Source organism: Pituophis catenifer, unplaced genomic scaffold (genome assembly GCF_029215685.1).
Source record: "Pituophis catenifer annectens isolate HBS135680 unplaced genomic scaffold, rPitCat1.0.hap2 SCAF_6, whole genome shotgun sequence".
Classification (NCBI taxonomy): Eukaryota; Metazoa; Chordata; class Lepidosauria; order Squamata; family Colubridae; genus Pituophis; species Pituophis catenifer.
The window spans coordinates 44,941,945-44,964,042 of record NW_027256886.1 but is presented as its reverse complement, the minus strand read 5'-3'; the positions used below and the strand labels follow the sequence as shown (position 1 = coordinate 44,964,042).

Genomic DNA, 22,098 nt, shown 5'->3' with positions numbered 1-22,098 from the left:
TTGAAGATGAAGTTGCCAAACTGAACTAATAGATAATTTAAAGGATATTACATCTATTGCAAGACTGCATAATTATGCTTTCTTACAAGGTTCTGAATTTAACATTTGTTTAGTAATTAATGTTAACAAAGCATTAGTAGCTAGATGAGAATATTTGGTCACCTTAAGCATAACATAATTATAAATGCCTTGATTAATAGTGTATTTTAATAATATAGTCTTGTTCAATTAAAAAGTAAAATTTATTATGGGCGAAGTAGGATGCACTGATGTTAAAAATGAATTTCTAAATCAAAATGCAGTGCTATGGGTCTTTTTTTCCCCAAAAGTGTCTTTCCTGAGTTACACAGAACTTGTTCCTAAGTATCTTTGTATGGAGCTGCAGGTTCCTTTTTGGATTAGAGACACTTAGTTATGGTGTTCAAAACACAGAGGAATATGGTTCAGGAAATATTTTGTGCCCCCAAAGGATCAAGGCGGATTTAAGGCTTGAAATAACTGCTTCCGAGTAATTCCATTGCTGACTAATTGGCTACAAGTAATGCATTCTCATCATTGCCATAAAGCAGAAAATGACACATTCGAAAACCCAGATGTTTGTCACCATGAAGATGTAGCAGAAAGAAGGGCTCAGATTTGCCCAATTTCTCTCTATACCCAGACACACAAACATGCACAAAGAAAAGAAGAAAGGAGGTGGAGTGCTGCTCCTTCTGGAATATTCTGAGCTCTGTTCCTGACAACACCCTATAAAGGTTTTTGTCCAGGAGGAGTCCATAAGCACCAAGTCCAGACAAGTTCTCACTCATAAACCCTTATTAAAATAGACAAAAGTCACTTTGTCCCCATGTTCAGCTACAATTCGTTCTCTGAGTTCAGGCTCCAGGTGTGACAGTGCAATTGAACTAAAAAGAGAGAGAAAAAACAAAGCATATTGTTCCCCTAAATGCTAACGGCTGCTTGATATTGGCCCAAAGACAGAGTGTTATTGGGGTGATGTAATATTGGCAGAGGAGACAAAAATCGATTATGAGCTCTGTCACAAATAACTGTGGTGTAAGACAGAGCTGATCATTTTACTTGCAAAATAAGGGCTTCCCTCACTGTTTCCACAACGAAATGCAATAATCAAGCAAGGTTGAATTGAAATGACAAGACTTGGGAAGTGGGTGCTAATCACTTCTCTTCTTCATGCTGCGAGCCGTTTTAGGCCAGCCCTGACCATGAAAGGCACATAGAATCCACAGAATGCCCTAAATCAAGCTTCCATGCTGCAAGGCCTCTTTTTACAAGTGGCGTAGGAATTCAAACACAACTAACTAACTAACACACTAACTGAGTCACAGTTGCAGTTTCTTGTGGTTGGATTTGGGAAGCAATAATATAGTGCATGTTTTCAAAGTTTATCTTTAAATGAGAATGGGTACGAGTGGGCCGAAGTATTTTATACAAAAGAATGTATAAAGCTTTTTCAACTTGATGTAGTCCAGAAGCATTGGAATGGCCCTCATCATCCAGAGCCAGCGTAGCCATTGTTGAGGATGATGAGATTTATATCCAAACTAATAACTGCATAGCTGTTTGCAGTTAGCCACAATAACAGCAACATGATGAAAAGTATGTTGTAACATTCACATACAAATAAATAAGGGGTGGATTTTGCATCACAACACAGTTTGCTCACTCAATTCCAAGGATCCCTATGGATAACTTCATTTCAGATATGGAGTGCTGGTCCTGCTTCCCCCTCCCCCATCCCATGCCTTCCTAGTTCAGATTGTATCAAAATTGTATAGGGCAGTCAGGAGGGACAAAAGGACAGAAAAGAGATTGGTACCTTCTCTGGGGGAAAAGTGCGCAGGCAACTGGGACCATGAACACAAGACTGCAAAGTAAAGGCAGATTATTAAAAAGAAAGGCCAACATTTTTTTTCTCCATAGGGAATCCAGAACTGCGTTCTCAGCTTCAAAACAGCCAAGCAGAAGTTATGTATTTGGCAGGATTTTTTACAACAAAATGCACTGGATTTTAAAGCAGTCTGATGCCCATTCCCACATTCAATGCAAACATATCTCTTTTCTTTTCCACATATAAATACAGATGAAATTTGCATTTAACAATGGTTGCTTGACTAAGCATTAAGCAATTAAGCCATTGCTTGTTAAATATCCCGCACATATTCTAAGCCACAAACATAGTTTTCCATCCACAGTGCTTGAGTTCATATTTTAATGCTATGATGCAAAAAATGTAGTCTTCTGATATCCTTTATAACACCCCCTCCCCCGATTCCTTATAAAATGGGTGCCTTTTCATAAATCACCAGGAATTACAGCTTTGAAGCATTCTCTCATATGACACTGGCTTCTGAAAGTAATGCAGGATACAGAATACTTACAATCCTCCAACAAGAACTGTTTGTAAGGGAGCATGGAGAACCTGGATTTTCTGCCAAGAAAACAATATGCCTGAGATGATTCCAAGAAAGTAAGAATTCAAACTTTCAGTTCCTAGAATTAGGGCTGAGATCATAAAGAGAACTAACAATACAAATCTCTTTTTGGGAACCAAGAGCACAAAAAGTTGATTAGATCTATAAAAATCTACAACAAGCCCCTGCCAGTTTAGGGTTCAGTATCAGCAATATGCTGATATGCTTAAATAATATGCTTAGCCAGTAAGGAGACACTATCAACCTCTTGACTTGTTATCTAGAAGCTTTTAAGAACTGAAGGGAACTAAAAGGCTGAATTCAAGCAAGGGCAGAGTTATTGCCTGTTCACTGAGGTACTCTAGCTGCTCCATTTTTGTCTCTCAAAGGGTAGCACTGCCCCTAAAGGAGCAAGTCTATGATTTTGGGGTCCTCCTGACTAGCAGCTTCTGCTGCGTAAGCTGATGGAGACTGTGATCTGTGCAAACTTTGTCCATTTGGGGCACATCACTAAACATCAAGACTAATGCAATATGGCATACTTGGGGCTTAGAAGACAAGACTTTAATAAGGCCCGAGTCCAGAAAACAGTTACCTGATATTATTTTGCTTTTACATTTTACCTGTATTCTAGTTTTTGCAATGGCTTTCTATTAGTTCCTGGGTATGCACATCTAAGTGCAGGTCATAAACCTTCGATGGCTCTGCACTAAGGTACCTGCAGGACAATTTCCTTCAGGTGGAATCAAATCACCCAACTTGCATCTGGGAGAAACTGCTGGGAATACTCTCTTTCTGTTTACTATACAGAGAAGAGCACCTGTGTCAAACTCGATCGCATCACATAATGTATTGCAATGGTTTTTGCCTTTGCGGAACTATGGTGGGCATGGCCAGCACGTGATGCATCCAGCCCGTGGGCCGCCATTTTGACACCCCCTGGAGTAGTCTCTTGTAGGTGCTTCTTTTTAGTAGCAGCCCTTATATTACAGAATACTCTCCCATTAGAAAGTAAGTTGGCTCCAGTTTTGACATACCAGAAAGGTTTGAAAACTGAGCTATTCTGAGCCACGGTGGCGCAGTGGTTAGAGTGCAGTACTGCAGGCTACTTCTGCTGACTGCCAGCTGACTGCAATTTGGTAGTTCAAATGTCACCAGGCTCAAGGTTGACTCAGCCTTCCATCCTTTCGAGGTGGGTAAAATGAGGACCCAAATTGTTGGGGGCAATATGCTGACTCTAAAACCGCTTAGAGTGGGCTGTAAAGCATTGTAAAGCGGTATATAAGTCTAAGGGCTATTGCTATTGCTATTCTGGAATGCTTATGATGAATAATAAGATGTTTTTTAAAACTTGTCTGCTTTTAGTTTTTTTTAGTTACTGTGGCTACAACTTGGCTTGTTTAAGTTTTTATTATGGATGTTTGAATTTATTGAATAAATGACCATTATATGAATTCTGATAGCATGCTTAGCTTAACCCAACCAGCCACAGTATGCCTTATTGCGGTATGCAAGTATAACAAACAAGTTTTTTTCTGATATTCTATATAATTTTGAACAGTAGTAACTAGATGCTTTTTAGGACTGTCCATAATGACTTTTTAAAAAAGTCACAATAACAATAAATAATGTGTGTGGTTTATTTATATAATAAACATATAGACTACCTATTTCATATACATGACCCTGGAGAACTAACAATTAAAACTGAGTTTAAAAAAACAATAAAACCAACCAAAAAGTAAAAATAATTTATTCCAATTGCTTTGTTTTCTATTGGAGGCTTGCCTTGTTTTTCTTGTTTCTGCTGGTAACAGTAGATTTGCTACTGAGTTATGTGCAGATGATCTATTTCAAATCTTTAACAAATGTAATATATTGCCAAAGTGAGGAATATGTAGCTATTTACTTATCTGCAAAACTATCTAAAATTTCTGACCTCTTATTATTTAAGCAAGTACAAACTATTGTAATTCATTCCAGTTCCTGAGTACCTTACCTTCATGAGTGGATATTTCTCTAATGCCTCCATGATAATAGGCAATAAAACTAAAAAGAAAAAATGATTTTATTTTCATTGGATCAACAATGTCCCACATCTCCACTCAGTGATATAATAGATAAAATGCACTGGACTGCCCCACTACTAATAATTCTCTGAGTTACAAACACTTTCTTCCCATGTTCTGGGATAATTCTTAATAATCCTAATGTATGCTTATTTAGGGGAACAAAATGCAACATGTAGACATGTTAAAGAAAATCTGATAGTTTATTTCCCAAGAAAGTAGAACATAATATCATTCAGTAACAGCTTTGATCACACCTGTGAATGTTTGCACTATGGCTCATAATAGCATTTGAAAAGGTTTATAATCAATACATGGTCAAATGCTTACCACACTTGAAGCTAGGTGTTTTTAACAAAACTCCCTTTAATTTTTTCATGAATTATGTTGGCATCTTACAGGACTTAGCCATGCACATACCCACCCATACACAGAGTTAAAATATTGTAAATGGATTTTGCTTTAATTGATTTAAATTTTTAAACCTGAATCTTAACAACTTAAATAAATTAATGCTACAGTTTAGAAATTCATCTACCTGGCATCTTTCAATAGGGAGATTAAAGTCCCAACCATCCCCAGTTGACTGAAAGTAATAGAATGTTAGAGCCATCACCTTGAAGGGTACCATTGGGGAAGCTAATTATGATTTTAATGTGGAACAGAATCTGACTAATGAGCATTTACTAGTTTGTAAACATCATAATGAATGAGAGCCAATACTAAATATAGTTTCAAATGCCCTTCAGCACAATCCACTAGAACAGCCTTCACCAATGGAGAGTCCCCTATGTGAATTCCCAACCAACACAGCAGCAACCAACTTGGTTCGGAGTCCTTGTGGAAGTCACCAAGTTGCAAGCTGTTGCAGTAGAGGACAATGCAAGGAGGGTGAATGATGAAATGTACATCATGATATCAACCACATGACTATATCCTTGCATCCGATGTCAGGGCAAAATAATGAAATGCTGAAGTTAATGTTCTGATAGCCCAGTCTCCTGCTCGACAACTCATATGGGAGGCAGAGAGGAGGCCGTGGGAATGCGAACTCAAGCTACCTGGAAACTGAAACGGGGAAGCTCTTCACAGGGGTTGGTGATGGTGGAACTGGATGTAAGGCAATCAGACACATCGAGGAAAGGATCAGCAGCGAGTGAAGGCAGTGGAGGATCACAGGCAAATGGAGGCGACGGTAGCGTTTGATGACATCACGGACCGAAGCCACGGCCCGTTTGAATACCTTGATCAGCTGAGACTAATTCAGTTGTTCATTATGTGTGTGGGACAGGCGGAGCCTGCACGGACATATAAAAAGCACTGAGAGGCGGCTGCTCTCAGCGCCAACTTTAAACTATTGTAACTTAGCGTTGCCTCGAAGCTACCTTGCAGCTGCAATAAACCATTTGCCAACTTCGGTTTCAGTGTGAATTGTTTGGGGCTGTCAAGGTTTGTTTAGGAACGCTGAGACTGATACCATGATGCACATGTCATCGTTTTCTATTAAGAATTTGTATTGGATACTTATGCTCTAATGCCTACATCTAAATTAACATGCCAAATTACAATCCAACGAAAGAGAAATATTTAGCACTTACTCATGCCAGGAGCAGCCATAACAATGCGGGAAACCACCACCTGAGTTATCCCCTTGATTGCAGCTCTCTAAAACAAACAAACAAGCAAACAAACAAACAAACAAACAGCAATCACACAGTATTCATTGCAGAATATCCAGCCTCAGAAGCAGGGCAATGCTGGTGGGACAATCTTAAATGGCAATTTCCCCAGACCTTATCTCAACACTGAACAAAATGCTTTATAGGAATCTTTATTAAACTCAGTGATATCTCCTGTTTGCCAGGAATAGTTCAGAAGTATTCAACTGCATTTAAAATTACAACATTTTAAAGACACACATATTTTTGTTTTAAAAAGCACTCAAAGAGTGCCTTTGTAGCTAGAATATTTTGATCTAAATCATAGCTAAATGTAAAAAAGGGCAGGCAGGATTTTTTTGGTTAATTTTTTAATTAACAATGCATTCACATAATCCAAAAATAATGGAACAATATGCATTTATTTAAATGCAAATATTTAAATGCAAATATTCCTGTTAACCAAGACAATATTTACATTTTTCCAATAAGATATTAAATAAGTTTAAATATGTATTTTATTTGTGGTCAAAAATTGGTTAGTCACATATTATTAGGAAGGCAATCAAAAGGCAGTACAATAAAATTCTCAAACAGTTAAACTGTTTTTAACGTATTTATTCATTCAGTGTGGATGCCACCCAAGTCCATCCATTTTCAAACAACTTGCAGAAAAGAAAGAAGAATTAAAGCCTAAAATAATAATCCCCAGACAGCAAAATTTGGCAATTCTATTTGGTCTCCAGGCTTCCTTAAAGACAAATCTGCTATTGAGAAGAATCTTTTCTTAATCTGGCTACTAAAGCAATTATATAAAAGGAACATTATAATACCTATGCTTCAATATATACAATATAGGGAACACAGCAATACATACACCATTTCTCCATTTCTCCCACCAAGCAAGGCAGAGAAACACTTGCACAGACATATTTTAAAAACTGTATTAACCACAAGAAAAAGCTCTTGTGTGTAGCAAACACAAGATATTAAAAAAATAATTGTTGTAGTCCAAGGTCCTCTAGATGGATGCCACTATAATAGGTGGGTGTTGTAGTCAGATACAGGTAGTCCTCAACTTACAACAGTTCATTTAGTGACTGTTCAAAGTTATAACGACACCGAAAAAAATGAGTTACAACTATTTTTCACACTTAAAACTGTTGCAGCATCCCCATAGTCATGTGATCAAAATTCATACGCTTGGCAACTGACTCATATTTATGACGGTTGCAGTGTCCCAGGTTCATGCGATCACCTTCTGCGACCTTCTGACAACCAAAGTCAATGGGGAAATCTGATTCACTTAACAACCAGGTTACTAATTTAACAAGCGCAGTGATTCACGGAACAACTGTGGCAAGAAAGTGTGTTGTAAAATAGGGCAAAACTCACTTAACAAATGTCTCACTTAGCAACAGAAATTTTTGGTCCAATTGTGGTCATCAGTCGAGGACTACCTGTATTTCTAACCATCAGTATTGAATACATCTAGTTCAGTTTTAGTTCTTTCAATAAGGTCAAATAAGATCAAATATGGGGCTTACAGTTTATAATATTTAAGATCCACTTCAATGCTTTTCTTCCAGGACAACAGAAAGCTATCCAAAAAGACTAAAGAGGCAAGGGAACCATAAGTAAAAATAAACTTTAGCCAGAATTTTCAACAATGGAGCTGCATGTGAGTATTTAGAGAACCTAGTCTAAATTCCAGATTCAATGAAGACTTAGAGTCACTCAGAAGAACTCTTAGAAATTTAGACTGTGTTGTTTCTGGAGGCTTGGAACTTTATAATTACAAACCTTCAAGCCAAATGGAAGCCTATACTAAAAATATTTATAGTGAGACAAATATAGTTACCATCTCTGCTCCCAGCAAAATGTAGATTCTAAATTGTATTCAAAGATGTTATTATCTTTCCAATAATATCTACATCTTGCAAACCTCTGGAAAGACCACTTACTACCTTTGTTTTGGGACAAAAGAGGATGAATCTTTACAATATGAGCCAAGAGTTTAAAGGAAGGGTTTTAAACCTACTTGTGTCTGAGACAGACCGGATGCATCATCAGCAGTTACAACTGAAATAGATTTATCTGCAGCTTGGATGATGGAATTTTATTTTTGTCAAAGGTTTGAGCTAGAGAATAGATATAAACATTGACAAAAAGGGAAACTAGGATACAATTTACTTAAACCTTTTGAACTGAAATCTAAAAAAACATATTTTATCTGCACTAAGGTATTTTCATGCAGCCTTAAGATTAGTAATTGTTGACTCTTTATCTACTCTATAGAAGAGGCTATCAGTTTTATCCAGAGCTTGTATATAGTGATTGAATCAAATGCTACATTTAAGTAAATAAAAGCTGCATAAAGATGCTTCATGAACAGTTGATTTTTAACTAACTGGTAGAAAATAATACAATGATCAAGATTTGATTACCCCATCATAAACCAAGAAACAGCTCAGCTTTCATCAAACACCTCATAATGACTATTGTAGCGGTTGAAAGCAAGAGGAATAAATAGCAGGGTGTGACTTAAAAATAAAAGAAAAGAAAAAAATGTGTGTCTGTAAAAGCATGAAAAGAAGGAATATTGTAACAGGTCTGCTACTCCTCTATGGGTTTCCATGACTGTGACTATTTAAATTTTTTACTCTAAAATCTAGAAGCATCTTTACCTTTAATCATCACTAATTCGGGTCCATCTTCCTAAATTGTCTGACAGCTGATTGCTCCCCACAAGAACTCTCCCTATCCTATATGCATGGAACTGACTTTCTAAAAGTAACCATGGCACATTCTTTAATTTTTAATTAAAAATTTATAAAACCAGTATTTGATTATAAACAATATTACAAAAGAAAATACAGAACACCAAAACATCCAGAATGTATTTTAGAAAAAGGGGAAAAAGCAAGGATTTGATAGTCCTATGCTGCTTTTATATCAGTTGCTGTGGCCATCAATTCTATTTTTGAATAATGCTTTTAATTATGATATTAAATAATAAATTTTATGATAGTATTTTATCCATTACCAACTTTTATTTTACCATAATTTTAGTCTAAGCGTAGTTTTGCTTTACTGGACAGAAGAATGGCAGGAAGTACAACAACAACAAAACAGACTGCTTCATAACATCATTAGCAATTTTGGTCTTTCTAAGAGTTCTAGTTCCAATAACTAAAGAGACAAATAAGCTAACAATTTTGCATTATGAATCACACATCTTACCCTGTTTTATCCCTGCCTCCACTTTCTCTGTTATCTCCCTTGTGTCAAACTTTATATTGTAAATTCCTGTGAGCAGGGACCTGTCCTCTGGTTATCGGTAAAATGCCATGAAAACTGATGCCACTGTATAAATAAACAATAAATAATAATACTAGATATAACTTTTCTAAAATAGCTTGTACAGAAGGTTATGTACTAAAGGTTAAGAACTCCCAATATAGAGAGAGATGTCTTACTTGGAATACTGGTAACAAAGTAGGAACATTAAAGCATCTCAAAGAACATTAAAGAATCTACAAAGCATATGAAATTTGCTTTTTCAAGTGGTAGCAGTGGTAATAATTTTCTTTGTCAAAGGGATATAATGAAGAGCTCTCAAAATTTTGTTGAGGAAGTAGCACAAGCTAATGGTAGATATTCACCATAGATAGTCAAGATACTTCAAGAATGCCGAAAGATCTGGGAATTCTGGGAATATAAACAGACATACTATATCTGTATGCTGCTAAAATTGGGAACACAACTCTACTATAATCCCACATTCCTTAATCATAATTCTTAGCATTCACACTAACTGGGAATTCTGGGAGTTATTAACCCAATACATCTGGAAGGGCATTAGGCTGCAGAAGTCTATATTGGACAGTTCAACAACTCCAAGCTGCTCTCTATTTAAGAAATGTTGATCTTGCCATCTACTTCTTTATCAGAAATAATAATCATGTGAGTGTGTGGGAGACCAAAAAACAAAACAAAACCCCCCAATTCAACAGATAACACTTGCTGTAACCTGATGTATCAGCATACAAGGCTCTCCTTAGGAAGTCAGGCACATACTGTAGAGAAGATGACTCTAAATGTTCTTGTTTATAAAAAGAATAATAATAAACCAATTTCTGGATCTCAAATTCCCAAGATAACGGTACTTACCCTGGACTTTCCCAGAGTATTGTCATTTTCGTCTGTCACTGTGATCCCATTAATGAGTTCCCTAATGCAGACACAAACATATGACCTTAGACATTAAGATCAACCAGCTAGATGTTGTGGGGTTTTTTGTACTATTCAAGGAAGCATACTAAATGCAACCACTCCTTTTCTCTCCACCACAACTAATCTATGAGATGAAGAGGGCTGGGAAAGTGTGGCTTGTCCTAAGTTAACCAGCTGCCTTGTCATTTTTAAAAATGCTGCAGGAGCACTGTTATATTCAGTTTAAATCAAGAGACTCAGTAAAAAATCTTTGCAGGAATGCAAAGCTCCATCAGCCTAAGAACAATTACATTGCAAAGGAAGTCCACACACTTGAGTTACTGAGTATCTGAGACCAATGATGGTGCACTGCTGCCTCCTAGAGAATCCTATTCCTAATTATCACCAAACATTCTGAGGATTTATATGATTAGCAACTCCAAATAGTAATTTGAATGTCAAAATAAAACCTGGGTAAAATGAAGCAGGTGACAAATGTTTTTTTAAAAAGTATCCATCAATATAAATTCATCATGGGATTTTTCAATTGAGACATAAACTGTTTAAGAATGAATAATCTTAAACCAGAGCAAGCTGGTAAAAATGTGCTGTTCTATATAATGTTTCCCATTTTTCAAATGCTCCTCCAATGTTCATATCTCACCCTGTATGGTCCATGATTGTCCCACTGGTGGCTGTTGTAAACACTTGTTATAGCTGGCCCACACCTTCAGTCAGCTTATTAGTGGAGTGCCAAAATTGCACTCCTATAGCACTCAACCCATTCCTGTCTCAAAGGGCTTGTTCTGCATTAGCGCCATGATTAAAGTCATGGTTGCTGGTTGATTAGTCATTCTAAAGCCCAATATGGGACACACTATGATGCCATGGAATTTTTAATAAAGCTGCTAAGATAGTTTGTCAGTTGTGGGGAAGGAGCACCAAGATTTGGTAGGACTTCCTGCCAATCAAAAACAGGTCAAGCTGTAACCCCAAGAATAACAGCATCTCCCAATCTGGGAAAGACAAGTTTTACAATGTGAAATTTTGGCTAGCTGAGATGGAAGAGAAGCTGCTGAGTAAGGACATAAGTATGGGAGCCGCACCTAAACCCATTAGAGAGGTGTTCTGAGAAATATTCTTCAAAATTGATCAGTTACACTAACCTCACAACTACTTAATATATATATAGTCTACATCTGATCAAATGGCTGCAATTTTAAACAGAAGATTTAGAAAGTATCATGTTGCTTTCATAATATCAAAGCACAATTATTGTAATGTTTTATATGGGACTTTGTGCTTCCCTCATTAACTTTTTTCTAGACAGGGTAATAATGACATCTCTATGCTTTGTTTTATTATGTCTAATTAAAAAAATAATTTTTTTATCTGAATAGCGGGTGCCAAAATATATTCTTATGACAGACTAATCTTTAATTATTTTCTTTCTTATTAACTGTTCCTGGTTGTACACAAAATGAAAAGGCAGTTATGGAGAAAAGCATCATTTAATTAACATTTTCTATATAAAGTTATAAAAAGATTGGTGACAATTCAATCTGGCAGAATAGATTTTTCCATTTGTCCCCAAATCACTCATGCCCTAATTATCAAAGTGACCCAGTCTTATCTTATCTTACAGATTATACAAGAGGCAAAATCTGGGCTGCAGCCAGTTCCCTGCAAATACTCCTCCTGAAGCCATTGGCTAGGTTACTGTGATGTCATTGAATTTTTAATGAATTGCAGCTGTACAGGTAAGGATGACATCAACAAAATGTTGACAGTTCAGCAGCTTCTGTAAGCAAAAGGTCATCAGGCTGGGAGCAAATTATCATATGATAGTCAGGGCAAGAAGAAAAGATTAAAATATGCTGTTTTTATTTGGATCACAATTGACTGATTCAATTCATTCTCCATAGCAATTAATTCAGCCCTGGGCAAAGGAACAACATGACCATGAATGACATTTCTGAAGTTTTTCCAGCTGCCACCAGAGTCCAGGAAGCCATTGCACTCTGGCTTTTCAGGGGAAAAATAAATAGTGACCCAATTGGGGTTGGTGTCACTGAGGACAGAGAGAATTATTATATCCTTTTTTGGTTTAGCACACACAATCCTTCTTTGATTTTAAATGACCCACATTTGTCCATTTAATGGTTTTAATGGCCCCAAACTAGTGACCGAGATGGAAACCGTAGTGACCAATGATGTAGAAGCAAATAATTTCACAAAGGTAATGGAATAATTTCTCTCTGTAAAAAATAGTTATCTGGCTATCTGTTTCTACTATCAGTGGTAATTCTGAAAGGCAGCTATAAGACTGATCAAGTTGTTATTACATAGGAAAAAATACAGCTATCCCCATTCCCAAGCAAATGCTTTTATTCTTATATTAAAATATAGTAAACCAAAGCTGACTTCTGTGCATTATATTCAAGAAAAACCTCCTTCATCATGTTATTCTTTCATCCCTCTCCCTTTTCTGCTGGGATTTCATCAAGAGACTTACTGTTGTCTCATCAAGGGGATATTCACACAGTTGGCAGCAGCTACTGCTGCAAATGGGACCCAACGTGCCACAAGGGATGGTGCTCTCTGTATGGAGGAAGATAAAGCAATAAGGAGCAGGATTAACCTTTACAAGAAAAGGTGAAAAGAACTGAGTAGCAGTACTATGGAAGCCATGGGCAAGGTGGGCTTCTATTGCACTGACATAAATTCTTGTAATCCCACATTAGTCTCTTAGAACAAAAGTGTGCAATCTGCAGTTCCAAGGATACAAGAATACACGCATCCTCTCAATGTCATGGTTTAGTCCTCCAGAACCCCATCAATAAAAGTCCTCAACAAACTGTTTCTTTTTTTTTTAATATACAAGAGAAAATTGGTACATACATGAGAAACAACCTTTAACTGTGTTTAGTTTAATTAAATTAAATGAAAATGCAAGTTAAATAAAACTACATTTAGATGCCTTTTCAAGATCGTTACTATCCTGGAGTCTAACTCCTGGTATGTCAACTCAAATGACAAGGGTGGCCCTTAGCCTAAAAAGTGCATTGTGCTTACAATCTTTGCAGTGGTGAAGTAAGGAAGAAAGATAGAATATATTTTACAGCCCAAAGGAAAAAAAAACTTTTAGAGATAGAAGATATTCCACTCCTCCACACTAGGAGACTCAGGTATTTTGAAGACAAGAATTATGCTCCTTACAGGTCTACGTTCCTACAGGAGGAGGCCAGGGATGCCTTGTCTCATTCTTGGACCAGCTGACCCCTTGTGGTTAAAATTAGTAGCATTTTAGATTTGTACCTTAGTGTAAAGGTTGAGTCCCACAGCAGTTGCCAAGGCAGTGCTGGTAGCGGTGAAATAAGCCACTCCAATTTGCCTGAATTATCCAAAGGGATATAAAATAATAGAAGTTGTGGCATTAGTCATTTTAAAACTGCAGTTGTGTAATAAAGAGTCCTATCATTCACATGAATTTTTAAAGGCAAATGTAATCACAGCCCTTATACTCTTTTCCTTAAACAAGAATGAGCTTTGTGGAAAACTTTTTCTGTATGGACTTGTGGCTTCTCATGAAAGATCTATGATATAAAGAGATACATATATTTTACACATCTAGCTCTGTGATACAGCCAGGAAATAAAGAATGGCCATGAAGTCGAAGTAGACAATGTAATAGGAAAACCAGGCTTTTCTGAAAATAAAGAGGAATCTGGCATCACCCTTTAAGACTAATTTTCTTAAAAGGACTAAATGTGTTTGTGAGCTAAAAATGTGCCAGACTCCTTCTGATACATGAAGTCACAGGTATTCTATTGGGCTGAGCATAAAATCCTTTATATATAGCCACTTCCCCATATCAGGTCCCATCCCACACTTACCCCACTCCAGCTGATACTCAAAAATAAAGTTCTGAGTTGAATAAACCATGAAAGCTATATACAGGAGCAGCAAAAATAGATCTATCTCGATTGTCCCTTTCCAACAGTTGACCATTTTCTATTCCCTGAAATCAGGTCTGGAAATACTATGCATCCTAAGGGATGCATAGTACAATGCATCCATTAGGATGTACAATGTACATTGTACATTGTACATTGTACAAAGTACAATGGCTAGCAAAACTTGACCATATACCCACACTGTCTACACCCCAAGAAAATATTTCCTCATAGCGATGATTCCAGACAGTGCTGTAGATCAAAGCTAAAGCAAAGTCAGCTAATTGGATAATAAAGAGCATTGAATGAAAACTCTATGCTATCAGGTAATCTTGAAGAGACACTTACTTGACCGAGATGGGGCTAGCTGCATTCCGGTTGGTGTAATTCACAATGGCATTAAAAGACTGATTTACCCACTGCCAAAACACCACAGCCGGGACTGTTCTGTAAAGAAAAAAAAAGTGAACATAGATTCAAACATCTGAGTAGGTACGTGTCTTCCAGATAGCTGTTGTGGCCTGCCAGCAGCCTGCGCGGATCATGGCTGATCCCGATGAGGAGGCTGGTGTGGGGTTGCGCCAGTAGCCGGCGCTCACGTCGGACAGCGAGGAGGCTGAAGAAGATGTGGTGCCAGAGGCAGAGACCCAGCCAGGGCCTTCAGAACCTCCAGAGGCTCCTTCAAGTGGAGAGAGCGAAGTGGAGGAGCCTCTCCTCTCCGAGCACGCAGGGCTGCCAAAAGGCAGGAGCGGCTACTCAGGAGGAGGAGGTCTCCTCGAGAGTAAGGTTTGAGGATAATTGGCCACTCGCTTAGCCTATTTAAGTTGCACACAGTTAGTAATTTCTTGCTGGAAACAACGTGTAATTATTACAGAGCATTTTGGAGAGTGAGTGTCTTATTGTATCTTGTTTTCTGGGCTGGTTGCCAACCTTTGCCAGACTTTGTTTATTCTTGGTACGTTATAACTTTGATAAGGACTGTTGGTGTGTGTCACAATCCTTGGGAATCTGGAGCTGGGGCAGAACAATAGCTGAATGCGATAGAACCAATGTTATCTCTTCTGGACCCATGTAATAGCCTTGATCAGACACTGATTTTATTACTACTATTATAATTTTTTTATTATAAAAAAACCCTACATCATAATCAAAAACTGTCTATTAAAATGCAATTAAAACAGCCGAAAGGATCGTAGGTAAACAAAGCACGAAGTTCCATGTTAGTAAAGATGAAAAAATAGTTGAAGAAAAAGAATAACAAAGGAACAATTCGAACAAAAGATATAACAGAGTTATAGAACTGTAATTAAGAAGCAGCAGGGGGGGAAAAGGCTACAGTTGATGGCTGGATTCTCACAACATGCAAGGGTAAAAAGTGGCAATTTGTGACCAAGCACGTAGGGTAAATCTAGCCAGTATGATGAATATAAGCTTGACTGGCTTATGTAAACATTCCACTGGGTATACTGAGAAACTACAAAGCATTGGGAAACAAACTCTGGTTCCACTTTGTGAGACTAAGTAGATTGTGTCGGTGTCTTAGTTGAAAAACTATGCAGTCTCAACATTTCATTTATCATATAACTTTGTGTATAAATTTTAGCCTTTGTAATTCTTTACCATTAAAAAGCCATTACACGGAGGTGGTGTTTTAAGACATGTAGTGTCCTTGGCAACAATTAAGTGGTATAGCATTGCCATTTTCTGGATTGACTTTCTTTCCACTCTGGCTGACAGCCTGAGCGTTTCTTTGTGGACTGTCATTCAAGTCCAGTTTTGCGGGATCAGTCAAAGTCAGCTATGTTATTGCTAGACAAATTCATAACTTGTTTTGCGAAATAAAGTTGGTTACCTGATATTTTAATTCCTTTGAAGTGAGTATTTGAATGTTTGAAAACAAGAGTGTTTTGAGGGGATGAGGATCAAACGTAACTTTTAAGTTGCATAGGGAAGACTATATTTTGAATGTTAGGCAGACCATACCAAAAGAAACAGGCAATATTTACATGGAAGTTAAATTAAAATAAAAGAATTGATTATATCATGCCCTTTATACTTAAGCATTTTTCTCTTCTGTCAGATTGAAACATTCCCTTGGCCCTGTTTTTAGGAAGAATAGATACACTAGGCTTCCAGATTGCATTAAGACCTGGGATTTCAGGTTATATACCTTTACTCTAAGTATTGGGTGGGAAAACACACACACACACACACACACACACACACACACAGAGTCATAGTTTATGCATCCTGCTAAATCATCCATGGCTTAATTGTTTTTGCATATTAGTGAAATATGACTTCATCTACGGTTTCTAGTTTATTTCACTAGGAAGCAAAAAAATAAACTATATTAGTGCTTGGCATATTTCTCCCTGCTGATATTGTTTTGGATATAGATATTGCATCCATTGTTTTACTAATAAATAAATACATCATAGAATTATGAAATAAAAAGGCCCAATCATGCCATCTAAACCAAGCCCCTGCTAAGTGCAGGAATCCATATTAAAGCATCCTGGACTAGGGTTAATATATACCTCATTTTCTGCCCAACTTCCCCAAATTTAATCTGCACAAAGTATAGACTGTTTATCTCAATCTGGGACCCCGCTGTCTTACCCCGAAATGCAGCTTGTTTTTAGACTATCCCACAAGCCTTTCTTAATTGATATTAGTATCAACTATTGGGAAATTTTGTTCTAAAATATACAATATTTGCTTAAATCTCAGCATTAATGCAACAGTGTAGGATAAGGATAACAAAGAATGTCCATGTATATTGTATAAAGCAGTGTCTGTGAGACAACTGAGTGAGGAATGAAGGAGAAAAGAGAGCAATGAATCTCAGAAAAAAATGCCTCTTCTTACCTGTAAAATTGCAGCATGCAGCCTGTGATAGCCATTCCTCCAGGGACTTGAAACGACATTCTCCCTATTAAATTCATTTTTTCTCCTGAGTCAGGATGGAAAGCTGAATCATAAAGCTTTTTGGCATAGAAAAGCTGTTCCTCGCTGGTTCCAGGGGGTACTGTACCTGCCCTAGAGGTGCAAAAAAGAAATACCTTCCTAGTTTTATACCTCTTAATGATATCAGTACACAACAGGGGTGAAATGGTCCTGGTTCGGACCGGATCGCCTGATCCGGTAGCGATGGTGGCGGGTGGTTCGGAGAACTGGTAGCAAAAATCCCTGCCCCCCCCCATGCCCAGCTGAGCCACGCAATCATCAGAGGCTTTTTTTAAAAAAAATTAAAAGCATTTTTTCTACAACCTCTTTGGCCTAAAAAATGCTTTTAAAAGTAAAAAAAAAAAAACCCTGATGATCAGGCAACTCAGCTGGGATTGTCAGAAGCTTTTAAAAGCATTTTTTTTACAACCTTTTCGGCCGAGGTTGTAAACCTTTTAAAAAATGGTTTTAAAAGTCAAAAAAAAAAAAAGTTGGCCACGCCCACCCAGTCACATTCCCCACCAAGCCAAGCCCACAGAACCAGTAGTAACAAATTTTACATTTCACCACTGGTACACAGCACGTGCCTCTTAAAAATTGTGCACTGGAGCTTTCTCTTGAAACAAGTGTGAGTGCAGGTTGGGGTCTTAACATTCAAATTTGTTGTATGCCAAAGCACCTCAATGCAATGTGCAATGTGCAATGTGCAGAGTGTATACAAGAAATTGAAGAAACCTTTATACCCAAGGCAGAAAATCTAAACTCAACACAATTAGTAGAAGCAAACCAACAATATCGCCCTTTTGGATGATTAAATCTTCCAATAGCATCAAATCAGGTGCTTGAGGCAGCTGTTTCATTCTGTCTAGTAAATAAGGCTGGCTCTGTTTGTATAATATTATGCACTATTCTGCCTTGAATTTCAATTTGCAAGAGTGTGAGATTTCAATACATGTAGATTTAATTTTCTAGTAGTAAAACAGGCAGGGAAATCCTTTTGTAATGAAAGGTTTCCTTTTGTGAAAGAATCTGTTCTCAGAAGAGGTTTGAGTATCCATTTAAGAATTATCATCACCCAATGGCAATAATGACTTTAACAATAATGAATCATTTTATTGTCAATTAATATTTTTATTTATTTATCTATTTATATTAGACTTATTTTATCTCAGAGGCGATATCATTACTATTTGTTAATGCTCCACAAATAAACGCATATAATCATGTGAAGAAAATGAAAAAAGGGGAAAAGATAACAGAAACACTTTTTAAATAAATTAAAATAAAGTTAAAAATGAAAAAAATTAGTAAAAACATTAAATTCTAAATTCCGTTTCATTGTACTTGATTGATTGCATCAAATTATTTATAAACATTGGAATTGGTTCTAATTACTGTTTTTACCTCAATTATTTCTCCTTTTAAAAAAAGTACTGTAGGTTTCTGTATTTGACTAAATTTATATAATATGTCACACAACAAGGCAAACATCTATTTTGGATGTATGTTGTTCATTTTGTCACTAATGTGTATTTGCCAAATTTGGTTTTCTAGTCTGATATTGTTGGTAAAGGATGTCAGCGCCTCAGCGCTGGCATAGAGAGGAGAGAGATAATTTCTGAACTTTTGCCTGCTAAATCCCTTTGAAATCGGGTTGTCGTGGAAATGAGGAGGGGGGAGACATTCCTGGGAAATGGCGTGACAAGAAGTCTGGAGAATGACTTGGAAGATAGCCAATGAGAAGCAGAGAATTGGGGATCGGAAAGGGAGGGATTGGGGGGCAAAAGGTCAGTCTTGTCTACATCGAGTCATGATCCGGTGGCTGTGCTCAATTAAAGAAAAGATTTCCTTAAAGATTGGCAGTTTGGAAATTCATTTATTTTGAGATAGCATCGAAGTCTGACAAAATGTCTCTTTTATAGTATTGGACCAAATTTGTCTTTGCGACTGTCATCACGTCTGATTGGTTTTATTGATACATTTGAACAGAGGCAACTCTTAGATTTTACAAAAGCTCCAAATTTGCTTGATATTATTCAGCAACCTCCCAGTTGATTACCTGCAGTTCTCTACAATTGTCTTTGCTGAATCCAACGTTTGCTCTGACACCAGCAGCGTCCGTGGATCTGTGATGTTGAAAAAGTGCTTTACACGCCCCCAAAAAGTATTCTGGTCCCAGCGAGGGGCATCAATATTAAACTTGGCAATACTTGCCATTGTTCACTGCAGAGGGAGTACAGAAGAAAGGACAAGTTATAAATCAACACTGTTGCTCTCTGCTTTTTTTTGCCAAGCTGTCACCCAAAAATAGTGAATTACTTTTTAAAGATTGTAGACAAAGGAAGAATGTACCTGTTAGCATTTTGTCCTACTGATTTATCAATTGTTTGCCCCACAGATTTGTGTGGAGAGAAGATGAGAATTTTGCTTGCTAAGCCAAACAGAGGAAGGCAGCAAAAGACAGCTGGTGAATTCAGCTGCTGCACCCTCGGACTGTACAATTTTATTCACAAAAATCTTTACAAGCTTTGCCACTTGTCCAGAACAAATTAACTAGCTGTGTTTACTATGCACAGCCAGCATTTAGTCACAATTTCATACACCATTTCATGGAATCTATACTGTAACACATAAAAATAGCATCAATATAATTTTTTTACAAAACACAATAGGTTAAAAAACACGATACTTATACTATACTAACTATTCTAATACTGTATGTTATAATCATATATGTACTTGAATAATAATTGCATTAAATAACTATTTACTGTTAACATAATGTTTTTATATCCTTCTTTGTTGTATTTTTTTCACTTTTAAAAAATTCTATGTGTTTTCTATTTCTTTAATAATATACCATATTTTTCGGACTATAAGTCGCACCTAAATTTAGAAGAGGAAATCAACAACAAAAAGTTTTTGACCTCTGCGTGCCCCATTTTTGGGTGATTTGGGGGCTTTTTCCAGCCTTTTTTCGGCCCATTTTCAAGGCTTTTTTCTGCCCGTTTTCTATGCTCTTTTTGGGCCGTTTTCTAGGCTTTTTTCAGGCTGTTTTCGAGGCTTTCTTCAGCCCATTTTCGAGGCTTTTCCGGCCTGTTTTCAAGGCTTTTTTCAGCCTGTTTTCGAGGCTTTTTCCAGCCCGTTTTCGAGGCTTTTCCCAACCCATTTTCAAGGCTTTTTGCACCCTGTTTTTGAGGATTTTTTCAGGCCTTTTCCCCCAAAAAATTGGCCAAAAAAGTCTCAAAAATGTGCCAAAAAAAGCCTTGAAAATGGACTAAAAAACCCTCAAAAATGGGCTGAAAAAAGCCCCGAAAACGGGCAGAAAATGGGCCTGAAAAAGACCCCAAAAGGCACGAAAATGGGGCATGTGGAGGCAAAACAATAACTGTTGGGGGTGGGAGGGACTTTGGTAATATTCAGTCTATAACATGGAGAGACATTTTCATCCCCTTTTGGGAGACAAAAAAGTATGTCCGAAAAATATGGTATGTTATTTTTGTGAGTTTTTTTTTATTTTTGTCACTAATTTAAAAAGCAATAAAATAAAAAATAATTACCTAGGAGTTTAGTTTCAATATGGTGGACACAAAGATTCTAGAAAATCCAAAGCAGCTTTTTTTTTTTTTTTTGCACCAAATAACAGGATCCCATCAGGTATAAGCTGGATAGATAAGCCATGATCAAATCATGGCCAAAGATGGATAATTCATAGAAACACCTCAATTTCATGGACATTTGAAATATTGTAATTGATAAAGCTACTGAATGTGTTGGGAATTATGTGGAAAAGCCAATTATTAGCTTATATGATGTTTGTTCAAGCAATGAACTTTGGTATTAACTGGATTACAGGGGTGTATGTTCAGTCATTCAAAAATACTATCCACTCAAAGCAGATTTTTATTGGCCTGTTTTTTCCATAATGGGTACTTAGTACAAATGGAAACTGCTAAAATAATTGTTACATATTCCTAAGAAATGCTGCATGTACATTCTCTTAAAATATAGTCAACAGTCAGCCTCAAAATTAGTGCAGTGTTAAAACAGACCATAAATATTTACTGATTGGTGTCCTCAGCAAACATTCAGTAATGCATCCCACATCCATTCTCTGAAATCTTAAAAATTCTAAGAACTGATGCAGCAAACTAAGAATGTTTTCTTTGAGCTCCAAATTGCTATGTAGATTTGGACAATGGCAATAATGCTTAAAGTTTTAGGTACAGATATAGTCTCCCCTTTTCCCTAATCTACCTGGACTAATATCCTACAATGACCCATGCCTTCCTCTAAATTACTGTAACGTGCTGGATATTGCCTGGACCTGAAAAATATTTAGAAACAACTAATGCAAGGAGCACCTGGTATGCATGTCAAAATGAGTCCTGAAATAACTTCACTGAATTCCAATTTATTTCCAAATTTCTCCGAGTTGCTTATTCATACCTATATATCTTGGACCAAGTTATCTTGAAAACTATTCATATAAATCTGCCAGAGCCTGCATTATGAAGTGAAGATCAGCTTTTATGTCCCATATCCTAGAGCAGGGGTCCCCAAACTTGGCAGCTTTAAGACTTTTGGACTTCAACTCCCAGAATTCTCCAGCCAGCTAATTCTGGGAGTTGAAGTCCACAAGCCTTAAAGCTGCCAAGTTTGAAGACCTCTGTCCTAGAGATTTATGCTTTTAGGGGCAGGACCTTTCAGTTATAATTATATTTAAAATTTCCAAAACCTGGACTTTTGAAAATACTGTTTGCTGAACAAGCATCAGAGTGGTTGTTTTGCCTGTAATGTGGATTCACAAAACACATTT

General features: G+C 37.0%; 1 protein-coding gene and 1 long non-coding RNA gene across 3 annotated transcripts in view; one reads left to right on the top strand and one right to left on the bottom strand.

Moving 5' to 3' along the window:
- The window catches only part of LOC139318506 (uncharacterized), a 76,524-nt gene extending 56,647 nt beyond the window's left edge, over nucleotides 1-19,877 (top strand). The window contains exons 2-3 of one of the 2 annotated variants that reach the window (XR_011600514.1): nucleotides 12,020-12,134; nucleotides 19,678-19,877. This is a non-coding gene — a long non-coding RNA (uncharacterized lncRNA). Of the gene's footprint in view, nucleotides 1-12,019; nucleotides 12,135-12,299; nucleotides 12,610-19,677 lie in introns of those variants that run through there. The other variant, XR_011600515.1, reaches the window with a different exon arrangement.
- Nucleotides 806-19,496, bottom strand: SFXN2 (sideroflexin 2). Its single transcript, XM_070945969.1, has 11 exons — nucleotides 19,339-19,496; nucleotides 17,202-17,372; nucleotides 14,679-14,777; nucleotides 13,693-13,768; nucleotides 12,890-12,975; nucleotides 10,333-10,393; nucleotides 6,100-6,166; nucleotides 4,432-4,481; nucleotides 2,400-2,449; nucleotides 1,838-1,885; nucleotides 806-905 (listed from the first exon to the last, which is right to left on the bottom strand). Exons 1-11 carry the CDS (start codon nucleotides 19,494-19,496, stop codon nucleotides 806-808), a joined length of 966 nt encoding a protein of 321 aa, XP_070802070.1.
- Nucleotides 19,878-22,098: the final 2,221 nt, after the last annotated feature.

Bases quoted from the DNA above. Each gene is read 5' to 3' on its own strand.
- SFXN2 (XM_070945969.1), bottom strand. From the start codon at position 19,496: ATGGCAAGTATTGCCAAGTTTAATATTGATGCCCCTCGCTGGGACCAG. The intron at 10,394-12,889 runs GTAAGTCTCTTG...TGTCTGCATTAG, and splicing joins ATCCCCTTGATGAGACAACA to GGAACTCATTAATGGGATCA. The intron at 906-1,837 runs GTACCAATCTCT...CTCTCTTTTTAG, and splicing joins GCACTTTTCCCCCAGAGAAG to TTCAATTGCACTGTCACACC.